At 41.6% G+C, this 17,792-nt stretch overlaps 1 protein-coding gene across 1 annotated transcript in view; it reads left to right on the top strand.

Moving 5' to 3' along the window:
* LOC115139445 (protein broad-minded-like) overlaps positions 1-17,792 on the top strand; it is a 40,902-nt gene that overhangs the window by 12,481 nt on the left and 10,629 nt on the right. Inside the window, 13 exon segments of the mRNA XM_029676822.2 lie at positions 16-217; positions 3,750-3,829; positions 3,993-4,131; positions 6,170-6,257; positions 6,339-6,457; positions 7,308-7,341; positions 7,344-7,426; positions 8,058-8,146; positions 10,985-11,107; positions 11,417-11,525; positions 12,021-12,114; positions 13,410-13,535; positions 14,544-14,627. Of these exon segments, the coding sequence (XP_029532682.2) occupies positions 16-217; positions 3,750-3,829; positions 3,993-4,131; positions 6,170-6,257; positions 6,339-6,457; positions 7,308-7,341; positions 7,344-7,426; positions 8,058-8,146; positions 10,985-11,107; positions 11,417-11,525; positions 12,021-12,114; positions 13,410-13,535; positions 14,544-14,627 (1,370 nt within the window).

Raw genomic sequence — 17,792 nt, 5'->3', positions numbered from 1 at the left:
TTATTTGTGGTCTAGTATTTCAGCTGCCCATGTAATCGTTCAGTTCACCCAGAGGCTCCTGGCTAAAGAGCTGCCATTGTTACGGAATGCAGAGACATCCTATGGCGTGAGCGGGGCCTTCATCTTCGTGTGTCGGCAGATGTACAACACATGTGAAGGACTGCAGGTGCTCAGGCCCTATGGCCTGCATGAGTGCATCGCTGCAGCTTGGAAAAAGGTATGTTTTTACTCTACCGAAAAGGAAGCAATTTTCCATCATACTAATCAATTCTAAATGTATTGGTCGCGTACACAGTTTGGCAGATGTTATAGTTGGTGCAGCGAAATGCTTATGTTACTAGCTCCTAACAATGCAGTAAAATGTCAAACAGGTACACAAATAATCAATTAAAAATGGAAAGAACAAGAAATCAAGAAATAATGGAACAAATCCAATTAACAACCCAAATAGCACTTTAACAGTAATCCTGATGCAATCTATACGTATCTATCTGTACTCCATCTGTACTCCAGCACAGGATTTGAAATGATACAATGACTATGAGGTTAAAGTGCAGACTGTCAGCTTTAGTTACTGCACTTTTTGTACATACAGTGGTTCTTCCTTTAAAAGTTGCTGCATACTGCAGCACAGCTTGCGGGGTGCCGCAGAATTCTATGGCACGTTATTTAAATGTCAGCCGTTGTTGCCAGAATGATGCAATTTACCACAATCTGCCACCATCTACCACAAATGGTCACGGCATAAGCTCAAAAGGGAGAACCACTGTAGTAGTCCCACCGTTTTAGGGGACCAAAAGTATTGGGACAAAAGTACTTCCACTGAGATGTAACATCACTGAGACTCAACTTGTGTTGAGCCATTAAACACTGAGTGTACAAAACATTAAGGACATCTGCTCTTTCCATGCCATAGACTGACCAGGTGAATTCAGGTGAAAGATATGATCCCTTATTGATGTCACCTGTTAAATCCACTTCAATCAGTGTAGATGAAGGGGAGAAGGCAGGTTAAAGAAGGATTGTTAAGCCTTGAGACAATTGAGACATGGATTGTGTATATGTGTCATTCAGAGGGTGAATTGTCAAGACTAAATATTTAAGTGCCATAGAATGGGTTATGGTAGTAGGTGCCTGGCGCACACATTTGAGTGAGTCAAGAACTGCCGCGCTGCTGGGATTTTGACACTCAAAAGTGTCCCATGTGTTTCACGAATGGTCCAACACCCGAAAGACATCCAGCCAACTTGACACAACGGTGTGAAGCATTGTAGTCAACATGGGCTAACATCCCTGTGGAACGCTTTCGACAGCTTGTAGAGTCCATGACCCAGACGAATTGAGGCTGTTTTGAGTGCAACTCAATATTAGGAAGTTGTTCCTAATGTTTTGTACACTCAATGTATACTATATATATATCTTATATATATATATATATATATATATATATATATATATATATATATATATAAGATTACATAAGCAAGATCTTTAACTTATCCTAAGACACTCCCAGTGTATCAGCAGTTTTACTAGTTTGATTACTCATTTGCCAGCAAGCAGGTATGATATGCTGTTTGCTTTTATGAGCCATTGTCTACGCCTTTATCAATAGGAATTCTAAGTAATCCTTATCCCACATTCATATACCAAACTCCACCCTCCTAAAATGTTCTCATAAACATAACATGTGAAATACAGTATTAACTGTTGTACTTGGTGGGGGGGAAGACATCAGAAAAATACTCTTTTACCAGTTGAGTCAAATGTCAGAAAGTTAAAGTACCTGCAGCCCTATAAAATATTTGGAGTCATTAAATGACCAAGGATGTTGGAGGTTACCGAAAACCATACTTTATGATGGACTTATTTTGTATTTTGTTGATCTGTAAACCTCCAGCATCCGTGGTGTCTTAAAAATCTAACAAAATTGTATTTGTCACATGCTCCGAATACAACAGGTGTAGGCTTGACCATGAAATGCTTTCTTACGAGCCCTTCCAATGATGCAGAGATTTGTAATAAAAAGACAAATAGTAATACAAGAGGAATAAAATACACAAGAATGGAGCAATATACAGGGAGTACAATTACCAGATCAATGTGCAGAGAGATGTATGAGGTAGATACTGTACTTTATCTATATGAAGGCAGGGTAAAGAGACTAGGCATCAGGATAGATAATAATAAGAGTAAACTAAATAACAGAGTAGCGTCAGTATATGATGAGAGTAAAAGTGTGTGTGAATGTGTGTTGATGTTGTGTCCATATGTGTGTGTGTATGTGTGTCGAAGGTAAGCGTGTGTTTGCGTATGTTGGGTATGTGTGTGGGTTTTCTGTGAGTGTAGTTGTGTGTGTGTGTGTGTGTGTGTGTGTATATGTGTGTGTAGTCTTGTGAGTGCGCATAGAGTCAGTGCAAGAGAGGGTCAGTGCCTATAGTCCAGGTAACCATTAGGTAACTATTTAGCTGTCTTATGGCTTGGGGGTAGAAATGGTCTCGGAGCTTGTTGGTCCGAGAGCTAATGCTCCAGTACCGTTTGCCGGACGGTAGCTGAGTGAACAGTCTGTGGCTGGAGACTTCAGCAATTTTAATGGCCTTCCTCTGACACGTCCTGAATGGCAGCTGTCCGCAACACCCTCTGTAGCGCTTTGCGGTCGAGGGTGGTGCATTTGCCAAACCAAGCGGTGATGCAACCAGTCAAGATGCTCTCCATGGTGCGACTTTTTGAGGATCTTTGGGCCCATGACATATCTGACCCCTCCTTGTAGGCTGTCTCATCGTCGTCGGTGATCAGGCCTACCACCGGAGTGTCGTCAGCATACTTGATGATGGTGTTGGAGTCGTGGGTGGCTACACAGTCGAGGGTGAACAGGGAGTACAGGAGGGGACACCCTTGAGGGTCCCCCATGTTGAGGGTCAGCGTGGCGGAGGTGTTGTTGCCTACCCTCACCACCGAACAGTTACAGAGGGTGGTGTTCAGTCCCAGGGTCCACAGCTTGGTGATGGACAATGATGTTGAACGCTGAGCTGTAGTTTATGAACAGCATTTTCAAATAGTTATTTCCCCTTTTGTCCAGGTGGGAGAGGGCAGTGTGAAGTGCAACTGAGATTGTGTCATCTGTGGATCTGCTGGGCGGTATGCTAATTGGAGTGGGTCCAAGGTGCCTGGGATGATGGTGTGATGTGTCTCATGACCAGCCTTTCAAAGCACTTCATAATGACAGCTGTGAGAGCTACGGGGCGATAGTCATTTAGGCAGGTTACCTTGGAATTCTTGGGAACAGAGACAATGGTGGTCAGCTTGAAACATGTTGGGATTACACACTTGCCAGCTGGTCTGTGCATGCTTTGAGAACGCGTCCTGGTGTTCCGTCTGGCGGCCTTGCGAGTGTTAACCAATTCTCAATTAGAGCTTGTCAACTACCCTCACAAACCCCAGAACAAAACTTTGCCTTCACAATAGCACCTCCACAAACCAAATTTCATGAAAGTTTAAACAAAACCATATTGTCTAAGGCCATTGTTTTGTGATGGGTGTTGCGTATCAGGCAGGCAGCTACAGGAGACAGAGAACTTTCTACACTGCTAATAATGGATCCCTGTGAGCCCTGTGCCTCTATGGAGGAAGGTATAAAGACTGGAGGAATGAGATGCAGAGCCTCTAACATGACTGCTGAACTCCTCATTATTGAAGTTCAGGAGAGAAAAACAAAGGCTCAAGCTGAAGGTTTCTTTTCTCTCTCACAGACAAGCTCCCTGTCAGAAAGAGTTCCCACCCCGGTTCCCGGAGCCATCCCCGGCACGTCCTCTCAGGAGCTGCAGAATGTGTAAGTTTCTTTGTGTCTCCCCCTGCAGGCAAACAGCATCTATTATAATTATGTTGTGATTTTATTTTCAGTCACCCCTCTAGCATGTTGTTAGGAAGGATAAATAAGATGGAAAATAATGAGTCTTCCCATCAATCATTCCTTCTGCTGTCTGTTCACACAGAGTGGTTTGGGAGGAGACTTTGCTGGACAACCTGCTGAACTTCGCTGCCACACCGAAAGGCCTGCTGCTCCTCCAGCAGACTGGAGCCATCAATGAGTGTGTCACCTACATGTTCTCCAGGTTTACCAAGAAACTACAGGTATGGAGAGAAAACACCATGGTAGGGATGAATAGGCTAAATTGAGTCCACTACCCTACTTAGTATTTATAACGCCCAGCTATATACAGTATACAGTTGAAGTCGGAAGTTTACATACACCTTAGCCAACTTTATTTCAACTCAGTTTTTCACAATTCCTGACATTTAATCCTAGTAAAAATTCCCTGTGTTAGGTCAGTTATGATGACCACTTTATTTTAAGATTGTGAAATGTCAGAATAAGAGTAGGGAGAATTATTTATTTCAGCATTTATTTCCACATTCACAGTGGGTCAGAAGTATACATACACTCAATTAGTATTTGGTAGTATTGCCTTTAAATTGTTTAACTTGGGTCAAACATTTCAGGTAGCCTTCCACAAACTTCCCACAATAAGTTGGGTAATTTTCCTGTCTCATGATGCATATTTTGTGAAGTGAACCAGTCCCTCCTGCAGCAATGCACCCCCACAACATGATGCTGCCACCCCCGTGCTTCACGGTTGGGATGGTGTTCTTCGGCTTGCAAGCCTCCCCCTTTTTCCTCCAAACATAACGATGGTCATTATGGCCAAACAGTTCTATTTTTGTTTCATCAAACCAGAGGACATTTCTCCAAAAAGTACGATCTTTGTCCTCATGTGCAGTTGCAAACCGTAGTTTGGCTTTTTTATGGCAGTTTTGGAGCAGTGGCTTCTTCCTTGCTGAGTGGCCTTTCAGGTAATGTCGATATAGGACTCGTTTTACTGTGGATATAGATACTTTTGTACCTGTTTCCTCCCGCATCTTCACAAGGTCCTTTGCTGTTGTTCTGGGATTGATTTGCAGTTTTCGCACCGAATTACGTTCATCTCTAGGAGACATAACGCGTCTCCTTCCTGAGCGGTATGACGGCTGCGTGGTCCCATGGAGTTTATACTTGCATACTATTGTTTGTACAGATGAACGTGGTACCTTCAGGCATTTGTAAATTGCTCCCAAGGATGATTTCTTTAGATTTTTCCATGTCAAGCAAAGAGGCTCTGAGTTTGAAGGTAGGCCTTGAAATACATCCACTGGTACTCCTCCAATTGACTCAAATGATGTCAGTTAGCCTATCAGAAGCTTCTAAAGCCATGACATCATTTTCTGGAATTTTCCAAGCTGTTTAAAGGCACAATCAACTTAGTGTGTTCTGACCCACTGGAATTGTGATACAGTGAATTATAAGTGAAATAATCTGTCTGTAAACAATTGTTGGAAAAATGACTTGTGTCATGCACAAAGTAGATCTCCTAACCGACTTGCCAAAACTAGTTTGTTAACAAGAAATTTGTGGAGTGGTTGAAAAACGAGTTTTAATGACTCCAACCTAAGTGTATGTAAACTTCTGACTTCAACTGTACATATGCTGGTACCGACACTGAATTTGAAGTATTAATGTCTTTTTATGTAGCCTTACTGCCCAATGTATACATCATGTACTGCAAACGTGGGCACAAGTCCCTGCTGATTTAATTGACTAGAATTGTTAACATGCACTTCCTAATTACCTTCCTTGTTTTGCGTACATTTTGCTCCAGATTGTAATTAAGCTAATCTATTTTTAATTTGCGCCATTGTTTTGTAATTAGTTAAGAATCTTTACACATGAAATCACTTTGTATTTACATTTATAAATGTTTTAAATCTTGCATTTCAGATTTGAGTCCTATCTGTAGTTAATGCTCATTACTTTGATTCATCATTCAATTCTGTAGGTCTTTCTTGCGTTTTCCACTTGTTGTTTTACTTTCATCTTTATTTTCGATCAATTGTTTGAGCTAGTGATTTACATCAAATCAATTAACAGAAATACGGTGTATTTATTTCGATAACCCAGAGGATAGAACCATGCCTCTGGCCTAACTAATGTGTTCCCATTTTCAGAATAAACTAATATTCTTCACACAAAGACATGCACACACATACACTTTTTTGATTATGCAAGATAGTAAATAGCTTTTGGCTAATAGCAATCATGGGCTATTCTCAAATCTGTGAAAACGCTTTCCTCCAGGTCAGCCGATGTGAGAAGTTTGGCTACGGTGTGATGGTAACACAGGTAGCAGCAACAGCCCCCGGTGTGGTGGCTTTACACAGTTCTGGTACAGTAATACTACTAGTAAAACAGAGCATGTTGTTATACAGTGTTAACACATGAGTTACCCCTCAGTATGTCCTGGCAGGTTTTGTGCAGGCCTTAGTGTTGGAGATATGGTCGGTTCTGGAGTGTGGGAGAGAGGATGTGAGGGTCGTTCACCCCAAGTCCACCCCCATGGACCCCATTGACAGGAGCTGTCTGAAGGTAAATTATTTTGCTCAGATCTTTACAGTGCCGTGTGCTTCAACGTCCATGGTTTCCTCATGCAGCCTCCTGAGGATAATCAGTAGGACAACTCAGCCTTGGTATTCACAGTCAGCCTTTCTTGGTCATCAGGTCAGAGAGAGGACTTACTACAGAGAGTGCTCATGAACAGGATGGATGGTTTATTTTAGTGAGCAGTGCTCTGATTGACATTGGTGTTATGACTGTGGGCCCTGTTCTGTTAGCTATTCATGGTGGGTGGGTCAAAGGTTGAGTGGTAGGTCTATACCATATTCAGACAGGATAGGAACCAGAATGACAAGAAAGACAATTATGTTTTTGTTTTGCTGCCATTTATCCCCTAAATTAAATAACGGGATCTAACAGATAATAGCCTAGCTCTTGTTTTCGGGTGTTTTATTTCAATACGGTCTTTTATATTCACCAATCTACAGGAAGTAATCTACTCAGGTATTCACAGTTGGTGTTCATCAGTTTGAGATGATCTAGCAATATGTCAGTCCTCTGATACACCTCCGCAATACACACTGTCTGGAGCACATGTGAATGTAATTGTCATCCCTTTGATCCTTTTTTATTGAAATGCAGTATAGATCTTTAGACTTACAACGTTCCAAGTTCCATTTTCAGCAACAACAAAAAAGCTCTTAGAATAAATGGAATGTAGGAAAGAAACAACAAAAATTGCTGCACCCCAACCTTGTCATAAACCCAAACTCATTTCATCTTGACCTTAGCTTTTCAGAACAACCAAATGATGTATGACTGTATGACTGTTTGATGTATGATGTATGACTGTTTTGACCCCACCCCTTCCCTTCCCCCCCAGTCGTTCCTGTCCTTGGTCAACCTGCTGTCCTCCCCCATGCAGTGTGGGAGCTCCTGGGACAGCAGCCTCTGCCCAACAAGGCTGAGTACAACCTAAGGGAGATGCCCACATCCATTACAGTCAGTCCCGACCCACACCCTACCAGGAGAATGCTGGACTTGACATACACTTGTATCTGTTTCCTATGTTGGATATGGTTTTAACATCAGTTTGTTCGGATTATGCTACCCATAAATAAAATGTATTTGCTTCAGATATTTGAAAATGTGAAATATAACAATATACAGACAATGTCAAAGATAAGGTAGTACCAAAAGGTGAATAAATGAAGATTGTTCACTCGGGCCATTTAAAACATTGGAAAACAATGGTCAGTTCCGGTCTGCTTAACGGGGTGGTTCTCTCATAGACACCAATGCAGTAGCAGCTGGGTCTGGTCTGCTTAGTTTATTGAATGTAATGTAACCAGAAAAAAATGAGGGAGTGGGGTGTGTCGCTTTCTCTTCTGTCTCTGGTAGAACTTTTTCATGTGGTTGCAGTTCCAGGTTTTGCCATAGGAGGCCACACTTACATAGGTTGTGTGCAAACGCGGCTATTGTAACATAGTCCTACATGTGTACTTCTACAGACATAGCCCAATCAATAACTACTGCACACGACCAGGATGTAGGTAGAAATGTAATTATCAACCTTTCACATCATCACAATCTTTTCAGCATTTTCACTCTGTGTTGTACCTCTTTGCCACAGGATTTGATTGATAGGCTGATTGCTGTGAACTCAGATGTGAAAATTCATTCACTGTTCAACTACGAGCAATCTCACACGTTTGGCCTGAGGTAAGATCAATACTGTTCTCTGATCTTTCTTTCAGAATGAATGGGTGGTGGGAGCACAAAGGCACAGCAGTGCATGCATTGTGTGGTTTATCATCTGATTGGCCTGATTAGGCTGATCAATATGAGATTGACTCTTTGCTTTATGCTATTTTTATGCGACATCGACTGTCTGAATAATTCCATTGTATAAAAAGAGCTTTTCTCAGAATTGACTCGTATGTTTTCTTAGTTGAATTAAGGCTGTGTTACTGAGTCACTATTTTAGACACAGAGAAAGCAAATTAATATAACACTAAATCATTTGCTACAGATTAGACCCCACGACTGTTAAAGCTACCACAAAGGATATTCCTATTTTTGATAAGTCATTTTTTTCATTCTAAACATGATTTGATGTGAGTGTTTTGTTTTGTTTATATCGCTCACATCTTTTGTGAACTCTTCGGGAAAATAATCTTCCATCAACCTAGTGATGTATATGGATTGGAAAGGGCAATGTATTCCACGTTGACTTCAAACAAACACCAGGCTGCCTCAGTGTTATCACGGCTGGCTGGTTCTTTCACTTTTACACACTTCTAGTGGTTATAGACTTGTCACTGGATGACCTCTGCCTCACTATCTGTCTCTCTGAGGAGAGGTCATCATTACTGAGCCACTGTCCCTCCTCACATCCTCATTTCACCCAACAACTGTCACAGCCGCCTGTGTGTCACTGGACTGGCTGGCAGGATATCACAGGGAGGACCTGTCAGAGTGACGTGTACGGTGTCCATAGGACAGTCTAGACATGTCTAGTCTCTGACAGCACAGCACAGTGTAGATGTAGCAGCTGCTATGTGTTTATGGGTGAGTAAACCAGTTTTCTAGTGGAGGAAGAGTGGATAAATAATGCACAGCACTGTGAGTACAGACCACCTGATAACCATTTCTCAATGCCGAGGGGCTGTATTTATTCTCTGGCATGGAAGTAGCTCTTGGAAATGAGGAAAGTATTTTTTGTTCCACTTCCAAGCTGCCTTACTCACTCAGGCTTGACTGGGTGTTAGCTCACCCACTGTTTTTTAGGGTTTCTCCACGTTAATTGTCCTTGGAACTGAACACAACATCCTCATCTTGGAAAGAACTGTAGATATAGGTTAGATGTTGACCTGCATGCTAAACAATGAAGGATGACTTGGGAAACGGACAGCCTTCAGGACCAAAGTCATTCTGTCTTCCAATGGACGTCAAACTGAATGACTGAAGGTGCCCATCAAACTGAGGGCATGATGACAGTTGACAGCAGCACAGAAATGAATCATCTTGCTTTGACAGAATGCTCTATCACAGCCACAACTCACACCTCTCCTTGCTTAACCAGATCACATCCCTGTGTACCTCATCTCAAAGGGTTGTCTCTAGATTGTTCTCTTACAAACACCTTATTGTTTTTTAACACATTGCCCCTGAATTTTTCACTACTTTAGACTTATTTTCTCTCTGCTGTTTTGAATGTTCTGTATTTTTCTGCCAGGGGGACACACACTGGTTTTGAAGTTAAAGTGAATCCTTAGCGATGGCCGCCCCAGTCAAAAGGAGGGCAAGTCAGTGTTGGTGTTTCAGGGAGCTTGGCGGAAACTGCAGATGAAAGAGCCTGAGCTACATTCTCTTAGGAGGGCCCCACTCAGCTCCACCAAATATGCAAAATGGATCAATTAGGAGACTCTTGTTTTTGAAGAGGATGGCTTCCTGTTGACAAAACGCTGTGGCTGTGTAATTTGCTTGAACGGTTTTATTCAGTGTTCATTTCACAAGTGTCTCAGTAACACGTTGGCTCCCATTTTTCATGCTTAAAATAATGATAATGAATTGCCCTCACGCTGCACTCCTTATCAGAGCCTGTAATGATATGAACAAAGATGGAGCTCCTTACTCCCTGAATGCAGAACAAGCATTTATAATGTTTACTGCCTCCTGGCTGGCTTCTACACAATCTTTCACTTGTAGTTAATGATTTGACTGGTGGGATTATTTCTGCTCAAGGACTGGATCTTTTTTCCTGTTTACAAGAACTTGCATTCCTGCAGTTTGGTGTCTGTGTTGAAAGAATTATATCTAGAATTGCTCTGAGGGTCCCAAGATTGTTTTGGTCTTGAGTTAAAGAGCAGGCTGCAATGGAAGAACCATTTTGGTTGAGTGCAGCTTCCGTACAGTATGTTGTGTTTGCTGCCCAAATTCTGTTCAGTAGGATTGTGTCACTGTCACTGTAAAAGGACCAGGCTGATATGAACTGACTGCTAGGTAGGAAATCCCTTCATTATAGCCATTAGAGAGGGACATCTCTGTCACTTAACAATATAACCCAAGGTTGTCATATTTTACTGCTCACTTCCACCTGCCTGTTTTATTTCCCAGCTATGTTCTCCAAAAGTACACAATGTCTCCATCACATCGCTCCTGCATCCGCTTTCATGATTTATTACTCTCACAACTGCTGCATTAATGTTGAAATCTATTTCCACAACTCAGTTAGGGATTCTTTCTCCCTATTATGCAAAGCCCTCTGGCTTGGTCCTCTGCGGAGTCTGTTAATATACAAGGCAATAAGGCAGGCTAGCAGAAACAAATGATAGCTTTCATAAGACCTGGGAAAAAGACAACATGCTGTCCGTTGTAGGTGTGTAAGCAGTAGGCAGCTAGACCCAATGGGTTGTCAGAGCAAGCACCCAATGGGTTGTCAGAGCAACATTTGGTTGTGGCTGAGTCATTTTAAAACAATTACGTCTGTACGATCTGTAATTCTATGTCCTTGAGAAGTAAAAATGTGTTTATCTATGTATTTTGGTGTACTTTCAGATTACTTAGTGTGATGTGCTGCAACCTAGACTCCCTCCTTCTTCTGGAGTCACAGTACAACATTTCCGACATGTTGCTGCAATGTCAGAAGGACAACATCACCGATCCATCGTCCGGTGAAGGGTATTTGAAAAGGGTTTTGTTTTCCTGTGCCTCATAGTGGTATGGCAGGCTTTGGTTCCACCGTTAGAGGTTAATCACAACAAAATAAGAAATGGATCATTTGCCTTGTCATGGAAATAAAGTGTAAACAAAAGGCAATTTCCAGAAGGGTGTTTTGAATGCCTCCTTAATGGATATTGCAACTGTTCATGAATTGAAATGCTCCATATTGTCCGGTCACAAAATAAATATATCTGCATGATACGCAAGTTTTATTTGTGAAGTGGAGATTTCTCCTCCCATCTTCCCTTCCCCCCTCTCCTCTCTCAGAGATTTCATCATTGATGGTCTATCTGTGGAGAGGAACCACATCCTGGTGCGTATGAGTGTGATTGGAGGACCATCGGAGAGGAGACTTCCCCTTAGGGTCCTCCAGAAGGTCAGTGCCCTTCTACTCACACCCCTTGGCCTTACATCAAGTCGAGGAAGTCCTGATGACTGAAGGAATGGTTTTCCAGAACTGTGTGTTACACTTAAGTGCTATCATCTGCATATACAAAAGGTTCATCATGGTAACCTGTTCCAGGGATGCTGTGATCTTCCGTGACCTGGAAAGACATGCTTTCAATAGCACCATGTCTTCAATGAATGTAAATAGCACAGACAAGATGATAAGGATTAGCAAACAAAACTCCATTAACATTTAGAGTACACTGAATCTGAAAAGTAAACCATGGTTCATATGTGATTTATATTCTAAATCTTTACATGTGGAATAGCTCAGATTTCACTTATTACATAGCATCTACAGACAATCAGTAATACACCATATTTGTATTAGGCGTGTCAATAATATGAGATACATAAGCTTGTAGGAGTTTGTAAACAGAGAGATCACATATATTTTAACATAATGATTATTTATCTTTTTTAGGGCACTGACCCTTATCCATGGCCGATGTTTTCATCATACCCTCTGCCCAAGTATTACATATTGAATCTTCCAGAGACAACCCGGTGTAAACAGGGTAAGAATTACATACTGAATCTTCCAAAGACAACCCGGTGTAAACAGGGTAAGAATTACATACTGAATCTTCCAAAGACAACCCGGTGTAAACAGGGTAAGAATTACATACTGCATCTTCCAAAGACAACCCGGGGTAAACAGGGTAAGAATTACATACTGCATCTTCCAAAGACAACCCGGGGTAAACAGGGTAAGCATTACATACTGAATCTTCCAAAGACAACCCGGGGTAAACAGAGTAAGAATTACATACTGAATCTTCCAAAGACAACCTGGTGTAAACAGGGTAAGCATTACATACTGAATCTTTCAAAGACAACCCGGGGTAAACAGGGTAAGAATTACATACTGAATCTTCCAAAGACAACCCGGTGTAAACAGGGTAAGAATTACATACTGAATCTTCCAAAGACTACCCGGGGTAAATAGGGTAAGAATTACATACTGCATCTTCCAAAGATAACCCGGTGTAAACAGGGTAAGCATTACATACTGAATCTTCCAAAGACAACCCGGGGTAAACAGGGTAAGCATTACATACTGAATCTTCCAAAGATAACCCGGGGTAAACAGGGTAAGCATTACATACTGAATCTTCCAAAGACAACCCGGGGTAAACAGGGTAAGAATTACATACTGAATCTTCCAAAGACAACCCGGTGTAAACAGGGTAAGAATTACATACTGCATCTTCCAAAGACAACCCGGGGTAAACAGGGTAAGAATTACATACTGCATCTTCCAAAGATAACCCGGTGTAAACAGGGTAAACAGGGTAATTACATACTGCATCTTCCAAAGACAACCCGGTGTAAACAGGGTAATACTGCATCTTCCAAAGACAACCCGGTGTAAACAGGGTAAGAATTACATACTGCATCTTCCAAAGACAACCCGGGGTAAACAGGGTAAGCATTACATACTGAATCTTCCAAAGATAACCCGGGGTAAACAGGGTAAGCATTACATACTGAATCTTCCAAAGACTACCCGGGGTAAATAGGGTAAGAATTACATACTGAATCTTCCAAATATAACCCAGGGTAAACAGGGTAAATATTACATTATACATTGTCAGGGATTGTGAAAAACTGAGTTTAAATGTATTTGGCTAAGGTGTATGTAAACTTCCGACTTCAACTGTATGTCAGTGTTGTTTGAAAGGTCAGGGTCAAGAAAGAAAAGATATCTCTGATTGCATAATGGAGGCAAAAGTCTCCTGGAAGTTAATAAGAATGTGAATAAATGCATTTGGTAGTCGGAGTGAGCAATGTCTTTTTGTTTTGTCTGTAGACTGTGAGATAAGTGCCTTCCTGTCCTCCACCAAGAACACGGAGAGGGATGGGAGCTGGATGGATACCTGTAGGAGACAGTACTGCAAAGTCATGACCACCAAGTCCAACATTGTCTCAGGGAACGGTGGGTGATATACTGATAATGATGTTATGTGTAGGGCAATACGTTTTTCTAGACAACATGGTCTAACCAGGAACACCTCTGGGCCCGAGATACGATACAGAGATATTCCTGGTCAGGTCACATGGTCAGAAGGGAAAAAACCCAGACCTAGACTTCTGACCCTGAATAGTTGATCAATAAAAACCCTGAATCAATATTTCAAAGTTCTTGCCATTACATGATATGCTACAATCAATACGTTACACACTGTATTTGAGAACGATAGTTCTGTTGGGTTATAAGTCATCTGTTTTATATTCAAACCACAGACGGAAGACACAGTATGTTAACATTTGATAGTCCGTTAAGTTCCCATGAATAAATGGATGATCAGTTTGTCAGTGGATGATCAATTTGTCAGTGGATGAAATGATAGACCCATATTGAGTGTTCTGACAACTAGATAATGAAGAACCAATAGCTCTCTGCATATAACTGCAAGTGTATCAATGACCAATTTGTTAAGATTACTATCTTTCCCACATAAGATTTTCATTTACTGTACTTGTAATTGACCATACTTGTCATGTGTCAACTGTTGCGGTCTCTGAGGGTGTTCGTGTCATTCATTGGTTGCTAATCATTGAAACCGTCATGATTCATTGTGTGTTCAATTGCTTCCTCTGAATGTCAATCTAAAGTAGTTACATTTGGAATTATTTCTTGTGAAGGGATCACGGAGTGCAGAGTAAGAGACTTCATGATTTCTTATTTAATTCAGAGACAAAGAAGCGCCCAGGACGAGGGCATTTGATGTAGCTTAAATTATAAAAATGGTCTACATAGAGCTTCCTCTCTTCATATATTAGATAAACAAGATGTTTGATTACCTTCGTATTTTCCCGGCTGTGTGTACAGTAAAAGCAGCTCAATTTGTACTTGCATGATGTATCATTGAAGAGATGGCTTTTTCAAAGGCATCTGTGATGTTCCTAAAACCCACTATGTGTTTCCTGTATCCGCCCCCAGTCCTGGCTGATCTACTGGAGAAGGCTGTGTCGTACCTTTCTGCTTTGCCATCAGAACGTTTCTTCCCACCTGCGGACTACATAGGTCAGTGTGGCATAGTGAGTGAGTGATTCATCTTGCATTTTTGTGGAATTTGCCTTGAAGCTTTCCCAGTGGTGACACATTTATCAATCAAAAGTAAAGAGCAAATGATAAAATGCTGCTATCGGTGTCACATTCGCAGTTTTGTTATCTATAATTAACTGTTTTAATTAGTGATAGGTCCCTCATTTACAGTTGTAGTCGGAAGTTTACATACACTGAGGTTGGAGTCATTAAAACTCGTTTTTCAACCACTCCACAAATTTCATGTTAACAAACTATGGTTTTGCCAAGTCGGTTAGGACATCCACTTTGTGCACGACACAAGTCATTTTTACAACAATTGTTTACAGACAGATTATTTCACTTTTCACTAATTCACTGTATCATAATTCCAGTGGGTTAGAAGGATGATAGGCTAATTGATAGGCTAATTGACATAATTTGAGTCAATTGGAGGTGTACCTGTGGATGTATTTCAAGGCCTACCTTCAAACTCAGTGCTTCTTTGCTTGACATCATGGGAAAATCAAAATAAATCAGCCAAGACCTCAGAAAAACAAATGTAGACCTCCACAATTCTGGTTCATCCTTGGGAGCAATTTCCAAACGCCTGAAGGTACCACGTTCATCTGTACAAACAATAGTACGCAAGTATAAACACCATGGGACCACGCAGCCGTCATACCGCTCAGAAAGGAGACACCTTCTGTCTCCTAGAGGTGAATGTACTTTGATGCGAAAAGTGCAAATCAATCCCAGAACAACAGCAAGGGACCTTGTGAAGATGTGGGAGTAAACAGGTACAAATGTATCTATATCCACAGTAAAACGAGTCCTATATCGACATAACCTGAAAGGCCTCTCAGCAAGGAAGAGGTCACTGCTCCAAAACTGCCATAAAAAAAGCCAGACTACGGTTTGCAACTGCACATAGGGACAAAGATCGTACTTTTTGAAGAAATGTCCTCTGGTCTGATGAAACAAAAATAGAACTGTTTGGCCATAATATGTTTGGAGGAAAAAGGGGGAGGCTTGCAAGCCGAAGAACACCATCCCAACCGTGAAGCACGGGGGTGGCAGCATCATGTTGTGGGGGTGCTTTGCTGCAGGAGGGACTGGTGCACTTCACAAAATAGATGGCATAATGAGGTAGGAAAATTACGTGGATATATTGAAGCAACATCTCATGACATTAGTCAGGAAGTTAAAGCTTGGTCGCAAATGGGTCTTCCAAAGGGACAATGACCCCAAGCATACTTCCAAAGTTCTGGCAAAATGGCTTAAGGACAACAAAGTCAAGGTATTGGTGTGGCCATCACAAAGTCCTGACCTCAATCCCATAGAACATTTGTGGGAAGAACTGAAAAGGCGTGTGCGAGCAAGGAGGCCTACAAACCTGACTCAGTTACACCAGCTCTGTCAGGAGGAATGGGCCAAAATTCACCAAACTTATTGTGGGAAGCTTGTGGAAGACTACCCAAAATGTTTGACCCAAGTTAAACAATTTAAAGGCAATGCTACCAAATACTAATTGAGTGTATGTAAACTTCTGACCCACTGGGAATGTGATGAAAGAAATAAAAGCTGAAATTAATCATTCTCTCTACTATTATTCTGACATTTCACATTCTTAAAATAAAGTGGTGATCCTAACTGACCTAAAACAGGGAATTCTTATTAGGATTAAATGTCAGGAATTGTGAAAAACTGAATTTAAATGAATTTGGCTAAGGTGTTTGTAAACTTCCGACTTCAAATGTATGTGGATATCTAATGTCAGGACAAATCAGCATCCATCCGCCACTCATATAGAATGGAACATTTTAAATCCAACTCAAATATCGTTTTTTTCCCTCGTGTTATAATCATTTCCCATGTATTATTTATCTCATGCAATGTGCTCCATCATGACATCTGGCTCTTTGTCCAGAAATCCAAAGGCAGGTTATTTACTGTTCAGTGAGCACATTCTCTCCATCTCATCACTAGTTATTTAACTAACTTTCCCTTGAAGCTCAAAGGATCCTCAGTGCTTTGGTGTTCTTTTAGCCTCATTATGCTATCAACACACATCAACATTTTCAGGGTCCAATGAGACCTCACTGCCCATTATCTATTAATGGGAGCTAGCTAATAACTTTAGACCAGTCAATGATGGTCTGTCATTTCTAAAGCTTTGGTGCTGATTTGAAATCTTTATTTTCATGTTTTCTTGGAGCTTAGTTTTAGTGTTTCCTCAAACCTGGGCTAACATACCTTTATCATTGTTTGAGACCCCTTCCCTTATATATGTTCCGTTATGTGTTCCTGTAGAATTCTGTTAATAAATGTCTAATAGTATATGGCTGACTTGGTAACATGCAGAGGTGCGTCAGTGTTTCTCATTGAGCCCTCTGAGTTTTAGTCCTGATCAATACCATGAATGTGGCAGGGCTTGTAAACTATCACAGATTACAAAGGGAAACCCAGCTGAGAGTTGGTTGCCCAGTGATGTGAGCCTTACCAGATAAGCTAAATTCCCTCTATGCTCACTTCAAGGCAAGAAACACTGAACCATGCTGTCCCCTGACGACTGTATGATCACACTCTCCGTAGCCGATGTGAGAGAATTTTAAGTGCTTTCAACAGGTTAACATTCACAAGGCCGCAGGCCCAGAGGGATTACCAGGGCGAGTACTCAAAGCATGCGCACCTGCTGGCAAGTGTCTTCACTGACATTTTCAACATCTCCCTGACCCCGTCTGTAATACCTACATCAGGACTGCCCAACCCCCTTCCTGGAGATCTACCGTCCTGTGGGTTTTCAGTCCAACCCTAAATTAACACACCGGATTCTAATTAGCTGTTCAACATGACCTTAACTAGCTGAATCAGATATGCTAAATTAGGGTTGGACTGAAAACCTACAGGACAGTAGATCTCCAGGAAGAGGGTTGGACTGAAAACCTACAGGACAGTAGATCTCCAGGAAGAGTGTTGGACTGAAAACCTACAGGGCAGTAGATCTCCAGGAAGAGGGTTGGACTGAAAACCTACAGGACAGTAGATCTCCAGGAAGAGGGTTGGACTGAAAACCTACAGGACAGTTGATCTCCAGGAAGAGGTTTGGACTGAAAACCTACAGGACAGTAGATCTCCAGGAAGAGGGTTGGACTGAAAACCTAC

Source organism: Oncorhynchus nerka, linkage group LG13 (assembly GCF_034236695.1).
Source record: "Oncorhynchus nerka isolate Pitt River linkage group LG13, Oner_Uvic_2.0, whole genome shotgun sequence".
NCBI lineage: Eukaryota > Metazoa > Chordata > Actinopteri > Salmoniformes > Salmonidae > Oncorhynchus > Oncorhynchus nerka.
This window is presented reverse-complemented; position numbering and strand designations above follow the sequence as displayed.